The sequence below is a fragment of the Microtus oregoni genome, unplaced genomic scaffold (assembly GCF_018167655.1).
Source record: "Microtus oregoni isolate MIOR12 unplaced genomic scaffold, Mior012 000019F_ref0000042, whole genome shotgun sequence".
Taxonomy (NCBI): Eukaryota; Metazoa; Chordata; class Mammalia; order Rodentia; family Cricetidae; genus Microtus; species Microtus oregoni.
In genome coordinates this window covers 35,516,934-35,534,928 of record NW_024543078.1, presented here as the reverse complement: position 1 = coordinate 35,534,928, position 17,995 = coordinate 35,516,934, and the positions used below count along the sequence as shown (strand labels likewise).

The following is a 17,995-nucleotide window of genomic DNA, read 5'->3' as shown; positions in this document are numbered from 1 at the left end:
GCCGCGGGGGTGGGCAAGGAGGTTTGAGCCAGTGATAAGCCGGTCCTTGGCGCCTGAAACCGGCGACCCAATCCTCTCCAAAGAGCCGGACGTGACGCGCGGGTTAAGAAAAAACACCTCAGCGGCCAGCGCGCTCGTGAGCGAGTGTCCCCAACAAACCTCGGGGAGCTTCTGCACGAGGGTCGGGGTTGGAATGGTTACGCCCGCTGGCTCTAGGGACCGTCTTCGAAGAGTCTGTCCTGGAGGGAGACGGAGGCTGGCGGGAGGGCTGGGGGGGCGAGGGAGGGGGAGGGATCCCGGCCTGGAACAACTGCTGACTAATCGGCAGGCGGGATCACGCGCCCGTGTGTGCGCGCTGTGGGTTTCGGGCACCTAGGTCTCGGCCTGGAGCTGGCGGCCAGACTCCCAGGCGGGGCTCCCTCCACCCGGCCTTCCAGGGTAGGGGAGAACGTGCTTCGCAGAACCTTGGACGCGTGGCCCGAGAGAGCGGGGGAGGGGACTGAGGTCGGTCGGTCGGCTGGGTAGGGAGGCCGGCAATGCCGCGGCCGGCTCTAATAACGGTCGGAGTTGGGAAGCCCTGTAATCATCCTCCAGCCAGTACCCTTGTTTTAACAGAATAGAATAACCCAGGCCCACGAGATCGAGTACTTCCCCCTAAATTACAAAGCTGAATTCGACCCCGGGACTCCCCCCCTCTGTGCACCACCCGGAAGCATCTTCCCTGCCCTTGACTTCCCAGTCTGCCCTGGCTTCCCAGTAAGGTAGGCAGGGTGTGATGGTGCAGAACTGTGAGAGGTCCCTGACGAGGGCTCCAGAGGGCCACCGAGGCGGACTGTTAGCGAGTGAGGAACTGTCTTGTGACCAACCCCATGGACGGATTCAAACAGAAGCATGGCGGGCGGGCGAGGACTCGGAAGAAAGCAGGGCCCATGTGGGAGCAGTAGGCGCGTCACACCTTTCGAAGGATGGGAGTGGTTTCCCCGCTGAAGCTTAACGCCGCTGGGCTCTCCGATTCCCTGGCGAGAGGGGAGCAGATTGTCGTGGCCCCCGGTTTCCTATTTGTTGTAAACTCACTTCCTCAGATGAGATCCAGGCACCTGTTAGCTAGGGACTCCGCGTCTAAATAGGGTGCCCGTGAGTGTGGAGAGCTGCTCCATGTGCTGTGTGCTAGGAGCAGCAGCTGGGTTCATTACTTGATTCTTACGAGTTCCATTTTATTAATTGAAGATTCGGTTGGAGATAGAGGCGCAATGATACTGCGTGCCTAAGATGTGTGAGGCCCCCGTTTCCGTTTGCAACATCAAGAAAGAGAAGAGACTGATCCAGAGGACTCGAGACCTGGTTCCGAATGTCCATGGATCAGTCCCTTAGTGCTCAGGGATGGAATGGTTGTGAGAAGCTTCAATTTAGGTGACCCTGCCTCCAGGTAAGGGTGAAATGAGCCTGCTTTTCTAAACCCAGTGCCACAGGGGAAGGGCAGAGTTCACCCCAAATCCAGAGTTTACCCCAGCAGGATCTGGAGCCAGCTAATATGTCTTTCAATGAACACATTAACTGGAGATTGAGAGGGAATGTTAGGTCCAGATTGCGGGGACCCCCCCCCCCCCCCCGCAAACCACCATAGAGTCTGCACTCGTATGCAAAAGTGCAAAGAGCCTTTAGCCGGTCTGTGGTGGCGCACACCTTTAATCCCAGCGCTCGGGAGGCAGAGGCACGCAGATCTCAGTGAGTTCAAGGCCAGCCTGGGCTACAAGAGATAGTTCCAGAATAGGTTTCAAAGCTACAAGGAACCACGTCTAGAAAGACAGGGAAAAAAAAAGCCTTTAATCAAGCTCCAGGTTGGACCATCCCATCTATTTTTTTTTAAAATGCGTGTGTGATTAAAGGCGTGCCCCATCAATGCCCAGTTGGGGTGTTAGGTATTTCCCCTTGGATGGTCTGTTCCCGGGTGGTCTCTGTTGAGCCTCTTTTCCTCCATTATTTCAAACCACTTGGGAGAAAATTCAAACTTTGTTCATTAGGATAAGATTCACAATGTGGGAAGGCGCATCAGAGTAAGTAGGAGGCTGTTTGTTGAGGGGATGGAGGTTAAGGACTCTGCAGGCAGAGATCTTCACGGTTCTGTCCTATAGGAAAGGATCTGCTTTCTGCCCTGAGTCATCCCAGGAGACTTGAGAGCATTGCTAGGGAGAGCTCGCAGGGCCTGCAGGCAAGGCTGGGTGTGAGGAAAGGGAAGGAAGAAAAGAAAGGGAGCATGACTGCTCCCAGAGTGTGCAGACCCTGAGCTGGGCCATGTGGGGACGGGAGGAAAGGAAGAGGGAGAGATGAGAACCAGGTGCAGCAGCCCGAGGGCCCACCATACACAGCAGGTTATCAAAGTCCCTGAGCTGGAGAAGTTTAGGGTGGGGGTATGCCAGCCAGGAGGGCTGGGGACCAGGGGACTGCTGGGAGAACCTGCCTGCCAGCATCTGCTTTGATATGTTAAATAGGAACCTCAGCCATTCGTCCTGGTTTGAAACCTAACTGGAGAAAAGCTTTGCTGGTTGGGCAGGGTATGACCTGTTTGGGGACCTGAGCTTGAACCAGCTGGGCCTTCACTTGTAAACTGTCTGCCTTCCGTAGTAATTAGGTGGTGCCTGGGTTTATTGGGAAAGAGCTGGGGGCCAAACTAGGTGCAATGGTGCAGATTGATGATCCAGTATTCAAAAGTCCAAGAAGACACTGGAGAATCTCACATCACAGGCTAGCTTGGGCTCCGTGTTGAGATTTTTTTTTTTTTTTGGTTTTTCGAGATAGGGTTTCTCTGTGGTTTTGGAACCTGTCCTGGAACTAGCTCTTGTAGACCAGGCTGGTATCAAACTCACAGAGATCCGCCTGCCTCTGCCTCCCAAGTGCTGGGATTAAAGGCGTGAGCCACCACCGCCCGGCTTGAGATTTTTTTTTTTTAAACAAAACTTTTTTTAAAAATATTTATTATGTATATAGTATTCTGGGATGTTTGCTTACGTGCCAGAACAGGGCACCAGATCTCATTACAGATGGTTGTGAGCTACCATGTGGTTGCTGGGAATTGAACCCTAGGCCTCTGGAAGAGCAGCCAGTGATCTTAACCTCTGAGCCATCTCCCCAGCCCCCAAACAAGCAAAATTTTAAAAAAGAAAAAGCTGAGCCAGGTGTCGCCTTTAATCCCAGCACTTGGGAGGTAGAGGCAGAGGCAGGCGGATCTCTGTGAGACCAGGCCATGCTGGTCTACAAGAGCTAGTTCCAGGACAGGCTCCAAAGAAACCCGTCTCAGAAAAAAAGGAAAAAAAAAAAAAACAACTGTGGGCCTCCAGTCTTTTCCCTTATGATGCTGTAAGCAAAATGTGTTGAGTTTTTTTGTTTGTTTGTTGTTTTTTTTTTTGGCTGACCTCTAATTCACAGAGATCTGCCTGTCTCTGCCTCCTGAGTGTTGGGATCAAAGGCATGCACCACTACTACCCTGCAGCAAAAGGTGTCTTAATCACCATTTCACAGACTGGGAAACTTGCCCACAGGCACACAGCAGAAGGCTGTAGCAGAAACCAGGGCTGGAGAGGGAACAGTGCCACAGTTATGAGCCACTTTGTAAGGCTTGGAATGTGGACTCCTGTAGTCCCACTTCAACCCCAAGCTGCTTGACCCATTGGTGGGTCTCATAAGGCCTCTTGTTCAAGGGCACCCGAGGCTATCCGGACTCCCTGAGGCGTGGAACACTAGAAAGCGGGGTGGGGGGTGGGGGAGCAGAGTCCAACTTTTCTGGTCCTGTATCTTCCACTAAGACACTTTCAGGGCCCACCAGACTCTCATGTCACCCAGGCTGGTTTTTCAACTCCATATGCAGCCAAGATCTAAATGTTTCTTTTATTTTTACAGCACTTGGGGAGCAAATCCAGGTGCCCATGTATGCTAGGTAAGCACTCTCCTGCTGCGTCTCTACTGGCCTTGGTCTCCTGAACCTCCTGCCTCCACCTCCTGAGTGCTAAGATTACAGGTGTGCACTACCACACTGGCCTCATCAGGACTTTAAGCATGGCCCATGGCCACCCCAGGCCTGTGGGCAGGTAGGATAGAAACGTGGCTGATAAGCACACAGGTTGGGCTTGATAAGCACACAGGCCAAGCTACTGGACCTGCCTCTGCTGGTTCAGTTTCTGCCTCTGTATAATGGGGCCATTGGTAAAGTAGTTGGGAGGGAGTCAGATAAAAGCAGCAAGGATGATTTGTTACTGTTTTTGTTTATTCCCAGTGTACAGCCTCAGGACCACCTTTGACCACCATCAACCAAACTATGCATGTCTGGGACTCTCCTGGCTCTCTGTCCCGGGCACTGCCCCTTGCCTCCTCAGTCCTGATGCTCCTGATGAGCTGCCTGTGGTTTTTGGGGGCTGGCCCCAGCCTCACATTGGCTCCAGAGCTGCTGCTGGACCCGTGGCAGGGTGAGGACCAGCTGCATGGCCCTTGGAAGCTAGAAACTCTAGGGCCTGAAGCCACTTAGTGGAATCAATGTGCAGCTCGTGATGGTCACAAGAATAGGACGCAGTGTCGCAGGGCAGGTTAGCTTACAGACATGCCCAGTTCGTCCATAGTTGAGAAGGAGGCAGAGAATCCTGTACAGAGGGCAAGGTGGAAAGCTGTGGGTGGGAGTTCTGATAGTGTCCCTTTCTGACAGCTTTCCCTGGAAAGAAGAAGTTAAATTTCTGCCAAACACGTACTTCCCACAAAGCCTCCGGTTTACATCTGAGGAACCCAAATGATGTTCAGAGAGGTTAAGCGATTTTTCTAAGGTCTTGCAGCTCTGTGGGAGTGAGAGGTTTTGGCAGGCAGTTTTCATTAGAACTTGTGCTATTAACCAGATGCAAAAAAAAAGATTCAGTAACTGATAAACAGCTTCACTGTGCCTGGGGCATAGCACCACTTGGTAGCTGGTGGCAAGTGAGAAGACTGTGTGTTGGTTCCCTTCAATATACCTAGAGAGTAGCTGTGGTGTTGAGAAGCCTCTGGTCCCATCTACTGGCTTCTGGGTGGGGGAAACTGGCCTACCAGGTCGCCCTAGCAATGGCTAATCCAGCCCTCTAACCTAGCACCCTTCTTATTCCCAGTGCATCGGCTTCTGACCCATGCTCTGGGCCACACCGCACTGCCGGGCCTGCTCCTGAGCCTGCTGCTCCTGCCCACTCTGGGCTGGTGGCAGGAGTGCCATCTAGGCACTCTGCGCTTCCTGCACAACTCCGCCCTGCTTGCCCTGGCTGCTGGGCTGCTGGCTGTGCTGCTGGCAAGCCTCGGGGTGTCCAATGCAGCCGGAGGCTGTGGATATATGCCTGTCCATCTGGCCATGCTGGCAGGGCAGAGTTACTACCCTGGATGGCGTCAGGGGACATTGCCACCATGGCTGCTCCCATGGCTACTGCTGGCCCTGACCCTGCTGCTCAGCTCTGAGCCGCCCTTCCTGCAGCTCCTCTGTGGCCTTCTTGCTGGCCTAGCCTGTATCCTTTGCCTGAGCCCAGGGACCATGTGGACCTGTGGCCAGGCCTCCGGGGTGCCTTGGAAAGAAACGGTGTAAAGAAGTTCAATGTCAGGTGAACACCTGCTCCTGGCACATCTGTGCCATGCTCTGGGCTGGGGACAGGGCTCATGGCCAAGAAGAGGTGTCGGTTACAATCAAAGGACCCCATGGGATGCTTGGAATAGCTGAAGGGACCTGGAAGTCACTAACCTGGATCCTGTGTGAAGGTGGCATCAAAGCAAAGATTAGCAAAGAGGAAGGCTTAGGATGGGAGTGAGTGTGGGACTCTGGGAACAGAAGGCCAACTTAGGGCTCATAGTACGGGTATCTTTGCTCCCAAAATATGGGAAAATAGCTACCATTTTTGGTGGTGATCATATAACCCTTCAGGCAGTCACAGGGAACCATTTCAGAATCCAGACACCAGCTACTTAAGTCTGGCTGACAGTAGGAGGACCTATCTCAGGTACACAGGGTTATGCAGTAGCCAAGAAAGTGGAAAATAAGGTTTTGGGAAGGCACATATGGTTCTTCCCGGCTGAGTAGTTTCAGGTAGGCAGTTTCCTTTTGTTCTCAGCTTCATCTGCTCATGTGGTCCTGGGGGATGCATCAAGGGGAGTCGCATGGGAATGCCCAGCACACTCTCCTCCCCCCAGTTCAGTTTGATTTTCCTTGACCTGCCGCCCTGCCCTGGGCAGGCAGACGCTGCTGGGGCCTTCCGGTGGCTGGAGCTCTCCGAGCGGAGATTGCAGGTGTTACAGGACAGTGTCCTTTGCAGGACTCTGGCCCAGTGGTGGCCACTGAGGCTCTTTCCCACCCCAGGCAATCTGACTGAACTGCCTGTCACTTATCCTGCTGTAGTGAGGTGAGGGCGATGCCAGGGGCTCAGTATTGGGTGGTGGAAGTTGTGACAGTGGCTGGCAGCCCAGGCCATCCACCTCTCCCTACAGGCCTGCTACCCCTGGACCTCCTTACCTTGCTTCCCCAAGCTCCTGGTCTCACAGTGATGGTTCTGCCCAGCTTCCACCAGGCGTGGGACCCGTGCAGCCGGCATGGAAGGACTCCGAGAGGAGCCTGAAGTGGGCTGCGTCCAGCTTTGCCCCAGGAACCCCGATGTGGGCAGCCCTAGATGAGCAAATGCTACAGGAAGGGATCCAGGCTTCACTTCTTGATGCGTCAGCTCAGGGTCCTCAGAGCTTGACATGGTTGCCCAAGTCCTCTGGGTCTTCTCTACGGTAAGACAGGGTGGGCAGGGGTGTGTCTTCCCCGTGTGGGAGCCATGCATGCCCTGACATTTCCTCCTTTTCCCCACTGAGCAGGCTGCAGCAGCTAGAGCACATGGGATTCCCCACTGAGCAGGCCGCAGTAGCCTTGGCAGCTACAGGGCGTGTGGAGGGTGCAGTGTCACTGCTGGTTGAAGGGCTGGTAGAAACCGAGGCCGTAGCGACTGAGGGGAGGAGTGGTCCTGCCCACTGCAAGGGCACTGGACCCTCATAATCCAGGAAAAGAGCAGAATCTTCGGCCTGACCTGAGTCCTTGCCCAGTCTGCTGAGGGCATCCCTGAGGGCAGGAGTGGGCCCCAGCATGTTCTAATACTTTCTGAGAATAAAAGCTAATGTTTCCAACCTGGCCTCCTGAGTGGCAGTTGTGTCTGGCTCTTCTGTGTTGGCATGGGGAGGATGAAGGAATGAGTGGAGAAGGAGTGAATGGGTGGCTGGTGGCAGGAGGGTGACTTGTGTCTAGGCCCACAGGCCTCCTGCCCCAGTATCCTCAGCCTAGGTGGACCCTCTAGCTGCAGCATATAGAGACCAAACTGGGTAGGATCAGGCAGGGGCGTTTATTGTCCAGTACATAGCAATCCATGGCATCTGCAGCAGATGCTTGGAGTGGGAGTCCTTTCTATACATCCCATCCCCACATGGAACACTGGGGAGTGGGGATGGGTAGAACTGATTTCAGGAGCACCAACCATTCAGTCAGGGATTAAGCAGCCTGGACTCAGGTAGGAACTCAGCACCAGAAAACAGGGCTCCCCAAGGTCTTAAGGAGGGGAACAGAGACTTCTGCCTCCATCCATGCATGTCTACAGAGCCAGGCAGAGTCTCAGGTCCCTACTTTAGAAGACTGGAAGCCTTGTACCTCCACCCATTCCTCTTTTCACCCTATTCCACAGAGGGAAATAGGTCTGACGTCTTGAGTAGACTTCCTCTCAGGGCCCAGTCCCTGCTTCGTCTGTCATGTACAGGCTGACATCACTGAGACCTGCCTGCCTATCCCTATGGCCAAGATGGCACAGGGGTCCCTGAGGATATTAATAAATAGGAACTGGCGGTCTCTGGAGGCAGCTGGCCAAGTCCAGGCTAGGGGAGGAAGCCTGGTGTGGAACCCTGAAGAGCCACCACCATCCTCAGCTCCTCCTGTCGTGTCTCCTGGGGGTCACGATCTGGTAGTTGGTTGGGTGTCCTCCCCTCTTGCCTCGAAGGAGGCTGGGGGTACCCGTGCCATCAGGGCCTACCCCGGATCCCAGCTCTGGTTCTGCCGGAGGGAATAAAGAGAAAAGCTATATTAGGGGGTGCATTCACATTCATGAAGAGTGGGGGAACCCACTTTGTGCCCTGGGAGGTAGCAGGGTACCCTGGCATCCTAGAGATGGAGCTGTGGGAAATAAGGGTACAGAAGGCTGGTTAGTACTTCCCCACAACCTCTGCGTCCCCAGCCATCTGATGCCTGATTTGTCTAATGGGGATGGCCGGGCTCACCACTTTTACATGCTTGGCATATGAATAATGCTCCCCAAGTAATCAATTTGGATTGATTTGGAGTGAAGGTGAATTCTGCATCATCCAAACTTCATTGCAAGGAAACCAAACTAGAGAAGAAACTCTCTTTCCTTGGATTATAGCACCATTTGGAGGAAGGGCTTAGTAGAGTCAGGCTTTGCCCCGGAGCAGCCTCAGGGAAAATGGACCTGTCTGATTTCTAAAACCAGGGACATTTTCAGATAGACTCTGAGGCCCTAGATGGCATCAACAAAGCCTGAAGTCAGTTACCAAGGGAGTTGTGGTGAGATAAGCCCAAATCTACATATAAGCTGAACCCCAAGCATGAAACAGCATGCTTGCCCCCCCCCCCCCCAGGAAACTAACATCCTTCAAACCCCAGAGGGTGCTCTCTTGTCCAGGAAGCCCAGCCCATGCATATCCTTTGGTAGCCCCTAAAGCCAGGGAGAAGGTCAGGGTAGGCGGTTTTTCTGGTGGGGGAGAGCCTCGGGATGGGGACTTGGCCAGGCCTTTCCTTGTTCCTAGGACAGACAGTGGGACGCTCGATGATGACTGCTTCCCACAGAAGGTGCGGCTTAGGGGTGGGCCACTAATGGGGCCTGGCTTTTCCCAGGTGCCTTGTACATCCTCCAGGGGCTACCAGGAGCTTAGCCAGCTAAGGACGGGGTCACCGCGTCCCTATTCAGCTCCTCTACGCTATCCAGCTGCCCCTTCTGCTGCACCACGCTGAGAGGAGGAGCACCTGGAAATGTGCTGAGAATCTGGAACTTGGGTCTTTGCTCCAAATGGTCCCTCAGGTCATTTGGAGGCAATGAGGGATGAAGGACAGGTGCCAAGAGGCTTCAGGGGAGGGGCTTGCTATGTCTCCATCAAGTCTCATCAAGGCTGCTGAGGCCAAAGGAGGTGCAGCAGATAGTCCCTGATGTTTCTAGAGGTCAGAAAAGCCACACGGCTAACGGTGGGGATTAGAAATGGACCGTGTCAAGCAAAACCTGACAAAGTTTTGCTCAGTAGCCCAGGTCAGCCTCAAATTCGCTATCCTCCTGTCTCAGCCTTCCAGTGCTGAGATCTTAGGCACGTAGCCACCATTCTTGGCTTGGACATACACTCCAACCTCCAGATCTTGTCTCACATCAGACTTCCTGACAGAGTTGTCCCTCCACCTCCACCAGACACAACCATGTATCTTCTATGACCCCCTACATGGTCCCCTCTTCCAAGAAGTCACCAATGTCTAGCAAGAAGGGCCCAATCCTTGGGTACTCCCTTTGAGTGTCTAAAGTGACTGACGGACAGCTCCCCAAAGCCCAGCTACTTTGACGGGCATCTCCCCAGAGCCCAGCTACTCCGCAGGGCCCAGTGCCCATCCAGACCTAGCGCCAGTAGGTGCTTCCTGGTTTTGCTGACCAAAGGATTGGTTTTAGCCCCGACCCAACCCTCCTCCTTCACACTTAAGGCCTAAAGGGGAGGTTGGACACAATCTGGAGGCCTCTGGGCAATGATGTGCATGAAGGAACAAAGGACAGCCAGTGGGTGGGGCCTCTCGGTGGGCAAACATTCCTGTGAAGGGCCAGCCCCATCTTCCCACACCAAAGCTTCACCCCAGGAGCCAGGTGCAGGGTGGAGGGACTGCCCCTACCCCGAGTCAGAAGCCTAACTGCCTTTCAGGCTGCCTGAACCAGCCTTCTAGAACCTTCCCAGTACAGCTCTGCTTGGTGTTCGTCTTCACCTCTCAGAAATCTCGAGGGAAAAAACTCTGTAGACTTCTTAATCTCTGATTCTCCTCTGCTTGGTCACTCACCTATGATCCTTGCCTTTCTGGGCTCCACTGAAATATCACCTCCAGGAAGCCCTCCTGGACTGTCCCCTCACGGTGACAACTGACTAAGGACTTGTACACACGAGGTAAGTGCTCTACCATGGAGCCATGTCCCCAGCAGGCCAGAGGCATACCTATGCTCACTACTCTTCTTGGCTTTTGCTATCGGTGCCAGCCCCCACCCCCACCCTAAGCTACGCCAGGGCAGGGCTACATCGTTTGGTTATGTTGGAGCCCGTGCCGATAGGTGGCTGCCAGAACACGAAAGCTGGTTCGCTGTGCCAGGTTCTATTTCCTTGATGAAAGGAAGGAGCAATGTCTTCTGGCCCAGACCAAGCACTGGGAGACATCATGCCCAAGCCTGCCTCAGGCCCTTCCTGGGTGGGTTTGCCCCTGCCTGCCCGCCCCGCCATTACCTGGCCAGATGATGGCTTCCAGCAGGGTGACCCGTCTGGCCAGGAGCTCCAGCTGGGCCTGCTGCTGCCGGAAGCTCTGTAAGCTAGGAGCCTGATGGGAGATTGAGAAGAGCAGACGGTGCCGAGTGTGGCCTCTAAGGGCCGGGCTGGGAGCCCAGTGGTGGGGGACACAGAGAGAGGCTGATGGACTTCAGGGCAGGCAGGGGTCTGGACCAGTGTCCATCAAACCTCATTGTACCCCTAGGAGGTGAGGAGAGGGCGTGCCTAGCTCCTCAGGTAGCCAGGTGAACGGGAACTAGGAGGGTGAATGTCAGGCTAAGGATCTGGCTCCCTTGAGCCCTGGTAGGGAGCTTCAGGACACACTAGGACTACAGTGGCAATGTGAAAGGGATACAGGGGCCAGGAAGGTAGGTCCTGTGAAAGTCTCCAGAAATTTATGGGGAAACTGGTCAGAACTGGCAAGTGGTCTATTACCCAGAGTTCTCTGGGTCCTGAGTCTGACTCTGTCACCCACAGTTCCCTGCACTTTTAGAATCTAGCTGCATTGCTCACGACTTGTCAAGAGTTGAAGCCCAAGTGGTTTACAACCTTGATCCATAATTCTGTGGGCTTGGGCTCTGACTGTGTGTGACCCATGACCCCAGTATGGCTAGAGTTTGCTTGTTAACCTTAATGTCTCACTGATCAGAAGTCTGGTTTTCTTTTTTCTCTCTTTCTTTTCCTTCCTTCGTTCCTTCCTTCGTTCCTTCCTTCCTTCCTTTCTGAGACAGGGTTTCTCTGTAATGGCCTTGGCTGTCCTGGAACTCACTTGTCGAACAAAACCAGGATGGCCTTGAACTCACAGAGATCCTCCTGGCTCTGACTCTCAAGTGCTGGGATCAAAACCATAGGCCACCACACTTGGCTTAGGAATCTGGTTTCATTGCCCATAACTCCTTGCAAATCTCATCCTCCGCTGTCTCCACGTTCCTGAAGTCCTGTAACTATATCACCCACACTGTCTAGAGAGAGGCACACGGATGGGTTCAGGTGCAGGACCTTCCCCTGTAGAGCAGGAAAGGGTTGGGTAGCCTCTGTAGCCTAAGCTTCTTCAGCTTCAGAACTGGACTCAGGCCAGTTACACCCCAGGACGGTTTGGGGAGGCTGGTAAGCAGGGGCTGGGCTGGCCGGCCGTCTGTCTGTCTCTACTCACCATAAAGCCCAATCATTGTTTCCAAGATTAAAACCCTCTCAGCTAAAATCTTCAAAGCCTCGCGTAGTTGGTGCAACCCCTCCCCCTGTGGAGAAAGAGACAGATGCAGCCGTGATGGAGGGTTGGGAGGGGACCCCACAAAGCCTGCCAGTGGCCCCTGCCCCAATCGGGACAAGCACCTGTAGCCCTGTACCACCTGCCACAGCCCAGGACCCACGGACAGCCAAACAAGACAGAGAGGGACAGGAGGGAGGCAAGGCAGGAGGAAGCGACCCCTGAAGACCCCCTCAGAAAGTTCCACTTGATCCTAACTGGCTGCAGATTGTGCCACTCTGGAGGGCAACTCCTCTGCTTGCCCCACAGGCTGCCATTCATTTGTTCCCAAGGCCCTGGGGAGCCAGCTTGTCCTCTCATCTCCATTCTCATGTCCTCTGCCCAGTTCCTGTGACATCCCTGCCACCATCTGTACGCTGGGGGCTCTCTGCTCTCTCCTTCCTCCCTCCTCTCTTCTCTCACTCTATTTCTTCCCATTTTAAATTCTTATTTTTTTATATTTATTTATTATGTATACAATATTCTGTCTGTGTGTATGCCTGAAGGCCAGAAGAGGACGCCAGACCTCTTTACAGATGGTTGTGAGCCACCATGTGGTTGCTGGGAATTGAACTCAGGACCTTTGGAAGAGCAGGCAATGCTCTTAACCACTGAGCTATCTCTCCAGCCCCTAAATTCTTAATTTTTAAACATCTTTCTCTTTACTCATAGTCTTCAGATTGACTTTTTGCTTTAAGCCATCACGCCGCCTCACCCTAACGAACTCTATCAGGGAGAGCAAACTAGTGATTCTGTCCCCAGTAGAATGGGGAGTAAGTGAAAATCAAAAGACTTCAATAGCATTGCTGCTTAAAATGAGGCTGAGCTGAGACCCCAGCTCCATCCCCTTCAGGAGACCGGTCCCACATTCTCTCTGCCAGCACCAGTCCCACATTCTGATACACCTTGGGGAGACCCTGCAGCCCAGCCCCTCCCAGCAGCAGCTGAAGGCATCAGTGTGTTCCCAGGGGTGTGGCAGTGGGTCTACCAAGCCCCAGGGCTCTCCGCTTCCCCAAAGCAGAGGCTCATTCAGAGAGCTCTCTCGGACTTCCAGTTTATTCTCTCCTTTCCTAGCACTGGGTCCATGGTCTTCACTTCACGTTCCCTCCCTAAACAACTTCCAAAATTGAGTGTTTTCCAACAGAGCACCAGGATGGTGAGACAAACCATCCCAAGCCTGACAGCATCTAGAAGAGCCTCTCGGCATTTAGGATAGGACAGGCGAAGGGATGCTTAGTATGCACACATCTCCGTGTGTGTGTGTGTGTGTGTGTGTGTGTGGTGTGCACACACGTGTGCCCGTGAGGACTTATATAGAGGCCAGAGGAGAATGTCTTCCTCTTTGTTCTCCATTATATGTAAGATTTTTATTACATTTAGTGTGTGTGTGTGTGTATGTGTTTATGTGTGTGTGTGTATGTGTTTATGTGTGTGTGTGTGTGTGTGTTTATGTGTGTGTAGGCCTCATCGTGCCACAGTGTACATGTTGAGGTCATAGGCCAACTTGTGGTCACAGCATGTGTGCAGACAACAGAGAACAAATTAAACGAATCGGTTCTTCCTTCCCATCACTCGAGTCCTGGAGACTGAGCTCAGCCCTCAGCCTTGTGGGAAGCATCTTCCCCAGCAGAGCCACCTTGCAGGCCCCTTCCTCTTATTTTCTACATTAATCTTTGAGATAGGGTCTTTTTAAAAAAATATTTGCTCTGATTGTTTTATGTATGTATGTATGTATGTATGTATGTATGTATTATGTTCTGCCTGTGTGTATGCTTGCAGGCCAGAAGAGGGCACCAGATCTCATTACTGATGTTTGTCATCCACCATGCGGTTGCTGGGAATTGAACTCAGGACCTTTGGAGGAGCAGGCAGTGCTCTTAACCACTGAACCATCTCTCCAGCCTGAGATAGGGTCTTAAGGTGAACCTAATGTGTGCTGTCTCAGCTAGTCTGGCTGGTCTTTGGGCTCTACCTGTTTCCAGTTCACCATGCTAGGGTTACAGGCATACGTGCGATGCCTGACTCCTGTGTAGTACTCCTGTTTGTGCAGCAAGTGCTCTTACCCAGTTAGCCATTTTCCTACCCCTTTTTATGTGATGTGTGTATGGTGTGTGCATGCATTTGTACACGGATGCTCACATTTGTGTGCACACACGCATGTGCATGTGTCTGCAGGCTAGAAGTGGACATCAGGGTTTTTTCTATTTATTGAGGCAGCCTCTCTCAACTGAACCCACAGTTTGCTCTGGTAATCCTGCTTCTGTCTTCTAAGCTTTGGATTTAAGGGTGGGCATTTATGTGGATCCTGGGAATTCAAATTCTGTTCCCCACAGGGCTTGCTATCTCTCCAGTTCCTCCTCCCTCCTCCCCTTCTGTTTTGAGATATATCCCTCTGTAGGTCAGGTTAGCTTCAAACTCACAACAGTTCTGCTTCAAACTCCCATGAGCTGAAACTCCAGACATGAGCCCCGACACCTGGCTCACCATCTAACCCATTGAAGCAATGATTCCCCATAAGAACACTGAAGCACCTAAGAGGACTCCCAACACGTCCATTAGGAGCTTGTTCATTCCCTGGGGCATTCCTTATGCTCCAGCTGTCCTGTTAATATAATAAAGATTGAGCTACTCATGGGTCACTGAATTGCCATTTCAGCCTGGGGTACTGGGGTCACTACAGGTCACAAATGCAGAGTAATCCCTCTTTGAGTATCATGGAGCAGGATGCGAAAATGGATGATCCTGGGGCTGGGGAGATGGTTCAAAGGTAAGAGCACTCCCCAATAGCGAGGACCTGAATTGGAGCCCCAGAATTCATGTAAAAAGCCACCTAATGCTCATAACCCCCGTGCTGGACAGGTACAGAAAAAGGGAGGTTGCTGGCTGCTAGCCTCGCTGAAAAATAGTGAGCTCCCAGGTCCATTCACAAGGGAATAGGGCAGAGAATGATACATGTGCACACAACCACACACTTGTATACACACAGGCACAACACACACAATCACACACTTGTATACACACAGGCACAACACAAACACTGCACACACAATCACACACTTGTATACACACAGGCACAACACACATACTGCACACACAACCACACACTTGTATACACACAAGCACAACATACACAATCACACACAACCACACACTTGTATACACACTGGCAAAACACACACAATCACACACTTGTATACACACAGGCACAACACACACAATCACACACTTGTATACACACTGGCAAAACACACACAATCACACACTTGTATACATACTGGCACAACACACACACACTGCACGCATTTGTATACCACTGGGACAACATACACTGCACACAACCACACACTTTTTTTTGTTTGTTTTTTGAGACAAAGTTTCTCTGTGTGACAGTCCTGGCTGTCCTGGAACTCACTTTGTAAAACAGGCTGGCCTCGAACACACTGAGATCCACCTCCTGCCTCTGTCTCCCAAGTGCTAGGATTAGAGGTGTATACCACCACCACCTGGCTTACAACCACACACTTGTATACACACAGGCACCACACACACACACACACACACACACACATACACTGCCTTGCTGCCCGTCCATGCTCCCACTGGTCTCTGAACAGGCTGCTCACAGCCTTCTTGAGTCCTTTTCTGGCTCCAGTCCATCTATCAGGCATTCAGAGACATACTTTGCAAACAAAAACCTGACCATACCATTCCCTCTACTTCTTTTTTTGTTTGTTTGTTTGTTTTTTTTTGTTTTTTTTGTTTTTTTTTTTTTTGTTTTTCGAGACAGGGTTTCTCTGTGGCTTTGGAGCCTGTCCTGGAACTCCCTTTGTAGACCAGGCTGGTCTCGAACTCACAGAGATCCGCCTGCCTCTGCCTCCCGAGTGCTGGGATTAAAGGGGTGTGCCACCATCGCCCGGCCCCTCTCATTCTTTAATTTTTTTTTAAAATGATTTTTTTTGAGATCCTTGAGTATCTCATTCTGTAGCCCAGGTTCACCTTGTGGCCATCCTCCTGCCTCAGTCATCTGAATGCTGGGATTACAAATGTGAGCCACCATGCCTGGGTTCAGAAATACTAAAACAATGTCCCAGTGGCCACCAAGGTTTGAATTCTTTAATGCAGCCTCCTAGTTTTTGAAAGCCTCTAGCTTCTGTCACTTGCTGCCTGTCAAGCTGTCACTCTGCAGACATCCCAGGCTCACTCCGACCCCAGGCCCTTTGTACAGACTGCCCCTACTTCTCAACTACCCTGTGACTGGTTATGTTCCCTTCATCGCCAATACACTATAGTCCCAAACACAGCTAAATTCCTTTTGTCCTGTGACTGGTGACCCCGGCTCATGGTGACTTCTCCTGGGGACTGAATCTGTGCTGCCCAGCCCTGAGCTTGGCATACAGAAGAGAAGCTTCGGGAAAAAGCAGTGGGTTCCCAGGCCCCCTCGGGGGATTTGCATGTCTCAGCCTGTTTCAGTTCTGGCCCCAGTTTGCCATCAGTTTGCTCTGAAGAGCCGGGCCTCAGTTTCCCTGTCTGAACAAGAGCTTCCCTCTTAACTAGGTAGAGTAACTCAGGCCAGTCACTCAGCTCTTGCAGTACATGACTGTGACCACCTGGTGACACTGCTGAGCCACAGCTAAACTTGGCAGATAGCTCAGAAAGCTGCACTACCCCTAGGGGGCGCTGGTAGGTGCAGTGTATCTGTAGAGTGTCCACAGGCTATTTCCACTGTACTAGGATCCCTCCCTCCCTCCAACAGAGCTGGTCCCTCAGCCCAGAAGCCTCATGCATCTGCAGCCCAGCGAAGCCTTTCCCAGGCAGCAAGCAAAGGAAGAAGTGCAGGGGGTAAAAGAAGGAAGGCGGGCAGGTAGGGGTCCTGCTACCTCTTGGAATCCTTCCCATAGGTGGTCCTAGGTTCAAGGTCTCACCTGGGGTAACCCAAGGTTCCCATGCAGAGACAGCTCAGCCTGGCTCTGCTGTGACCTGGATTTTCCCCGTGCCTTCCGGGATGGGTGAAAAAAGCCCGTTTTCTCACCCAGGGTCTCTGGGAGAGTGACGGGAGGCAGAGGTTGCTCACATGGGAGAGTGAGGGTGGAGAGGGGGGAAGCAAGCATCTTGGAGAGGTAGCAGGGCCCCCACAAGTCATGGGCTACACGGAGGCAAGCTCGTGCAGGATGAGGACTACACGGCTGTATCCATCACTGACTCCATGACCACAAACAGGGAAGACATGGCTTGTGGCTGGTGCTGGCCACACTCTCAGGAACAACAGGAAGGCGCAACGACACCTCCTAAAGAGTACCCAGGCTGGCTTACTCGACCCTGCCTATTTTCCAAATGTCTCCCATGCCAGCAGTGGCTGCCAGGTTGTGTGTGCATCAGGGCATGATTCGTTCTAGGCTCATGCGTCTTTAGCAGAGTAGACTCTCGGGCCCCAAATCTGTTCATCAGTTATCTCCACTGACCTTGAAGGTCCCCAGGACCTCACATGCATCATAAGATTTTTGAGTGTGTAAATCGTAAGTTTCTGGGTCTCTCTTTCCATTGCTCAATCCCTGCTAGGTATGTGACAGTTTCTAGGCCTCCCTTTCTCTTGTTCACAGTTTGCTTTGTAGCTGGTAGCGTCTAGATCTGCCTCATCTCATTTTCCACGGTTCTCTGTGCATATGACAATTTCTAGGTTTCCCTTGGGGACTGCTTGAAGTATGTGATAGTACCTATTACAGATCTTTTGGGTACAACAGTTAGGTCTCATGACCTCATTAACTATGCCAAACACATATATAATGGTTTCAAGGTTTCCCTTCCCATACTTCCTAGAGTCTCTATGTGTATGTTGGTTTCTAGGTCCCTGTCCTTTGTTCCATGAATCCTTTGTCCCCTGTGCTTCCCTTTTTTTGTTTCCTGACTTTCCTAAGGTCCTTTTCTGTTTGGGTGTATTCTGACTTCTCTTTCCCCTTCCTTCCGTAGACAACAGGACAAAGCCAAAACCTTTGACGGGGGGAGGGGGGGACAGGGACCCTGGAAGTGGAGATGCAGTCTGGGTCACCGAAACTGCCCAGTAGAAACAGGCAGAGCCTCCCGGGCTTGGAAAGGCAACAGAGGGTAGGTGGGTGAAGACAGAGACAGAGACAGAGAGCATGGGTGGGGGCCGCTGGGAGGGCTGGTCCTGCCTAG

The 17,995-nt window shown here is 52.5% G+C and overlaps 2 protein-coding genes across 16 annotated transcripts in view; one reads left to right on the top strand and one right to left on the bottom strand.

Annotated features, from left to right (window-relative positions):
- The first annotated feature begins 31 nt into the window (after positions 1 to 31).
- On the top strand, positions 32 to 7,154 carry LOC121459285 (rhomboid domain-containing protein 3-like). 11 transcript variants are annotated; one of them, XM_041668833.1, is made up of 9 exons: positions 33 to 136; positions 616 to 761; positions 1,228 to 1,426; positions 3,895 to 3,931; positions 4,268 to 4,457; positions 5,121 to 5,504; positions 6,227 to 6,389; positions 6,475 to 6,759; positions 6,844 to 7,154. In XM_041668833.1, exons 5-9 carry the CDS (start codon positions 4,310 to 4,312, stop codon positions 7,019 to 7,021), a joined length of 1,158 nt encoding a protein of 385 aa, XP_041524767.1. In that variant the 5' UTR covers positions 33 to 136; positions 616 to 761; positions 1,228 to 1,426; positions 3,895 to 3,931; positions 4,268 to 4,309; the 3' UTR covers positions 7,022 to 7,154. The 11 variants fall into 11 exon arrangements, with proteins under 11 accessions (XP_041524772.1, XP_041524767.1, XP_041524765.1 ...); XM_041668831.1 differs by having other exon boundaries at positions 108 to 232; XM_041668832.1 differs by lacking the exon at positions 33 to 136 and adding an exon at positions 290 to 438.
- A 200-nt stretch (positions 7,155 to 7,354) lies between these two features.
- Positions 7,355 to 17,995, bottom strand: part of LOC121459626 (EMI domain-containing protein 1) — a 48,814-nt gene continuing 38,173 nt past the window's right edge. For 2 of the 5 annotated variants that reach the window (XM_041669518.1, XM_041669520.1), the window contains exons 14-15: positions 11,732 to 11,816; positions 7,355 to 8,059 (exon numbers count right to left, since the gene is read on the bottom strand). In XM_041669518.1, the coding sequence (XP_041525452.1) occupies positions 7,932 to 8,059; positions 11,732 to 11,816 (213 nt within the window). In that variant the 3' untranslated portion in view covers positions 7,355 to 7,931. Of the gene's footprint in view, positions 8,060 to 10,539; positions 10,631 to 11,731; positions 11,817 to 17,995 lie in introns of all 5 variants that reach the window. The other 3 variants (XM_041669517.1, XM_041669522.1, XM_041669521.1) reach the window with 2 other exon arrangements.

Excerpts from the sequence above, each read along its gene's own strand:
- LOC121459285 (XM_041668838.1), top strand. The coding sequence starts at position 4,310 with ATGCATGTCTGGGACTCTCCTGGCTCTCTGTCCCGGGCACTGCCCCTT. Across the intron at positions 5,505-6,226 it reads CCTTCTTGCTGGCCTAGCCT|ACGCTGCTGGGGCCTTCCGG; the intron begins GTATCCTTTGCC and ends CTGGGCAGGCAG. Across the intron at positions 6,760-6,843 it reads TCCTCTGGGTCTTCTCTACG|GCTGCAGCAGCTAGAGCACA; the intron begins GTAAGACAGGGT and ends CCCACTGAGCAG.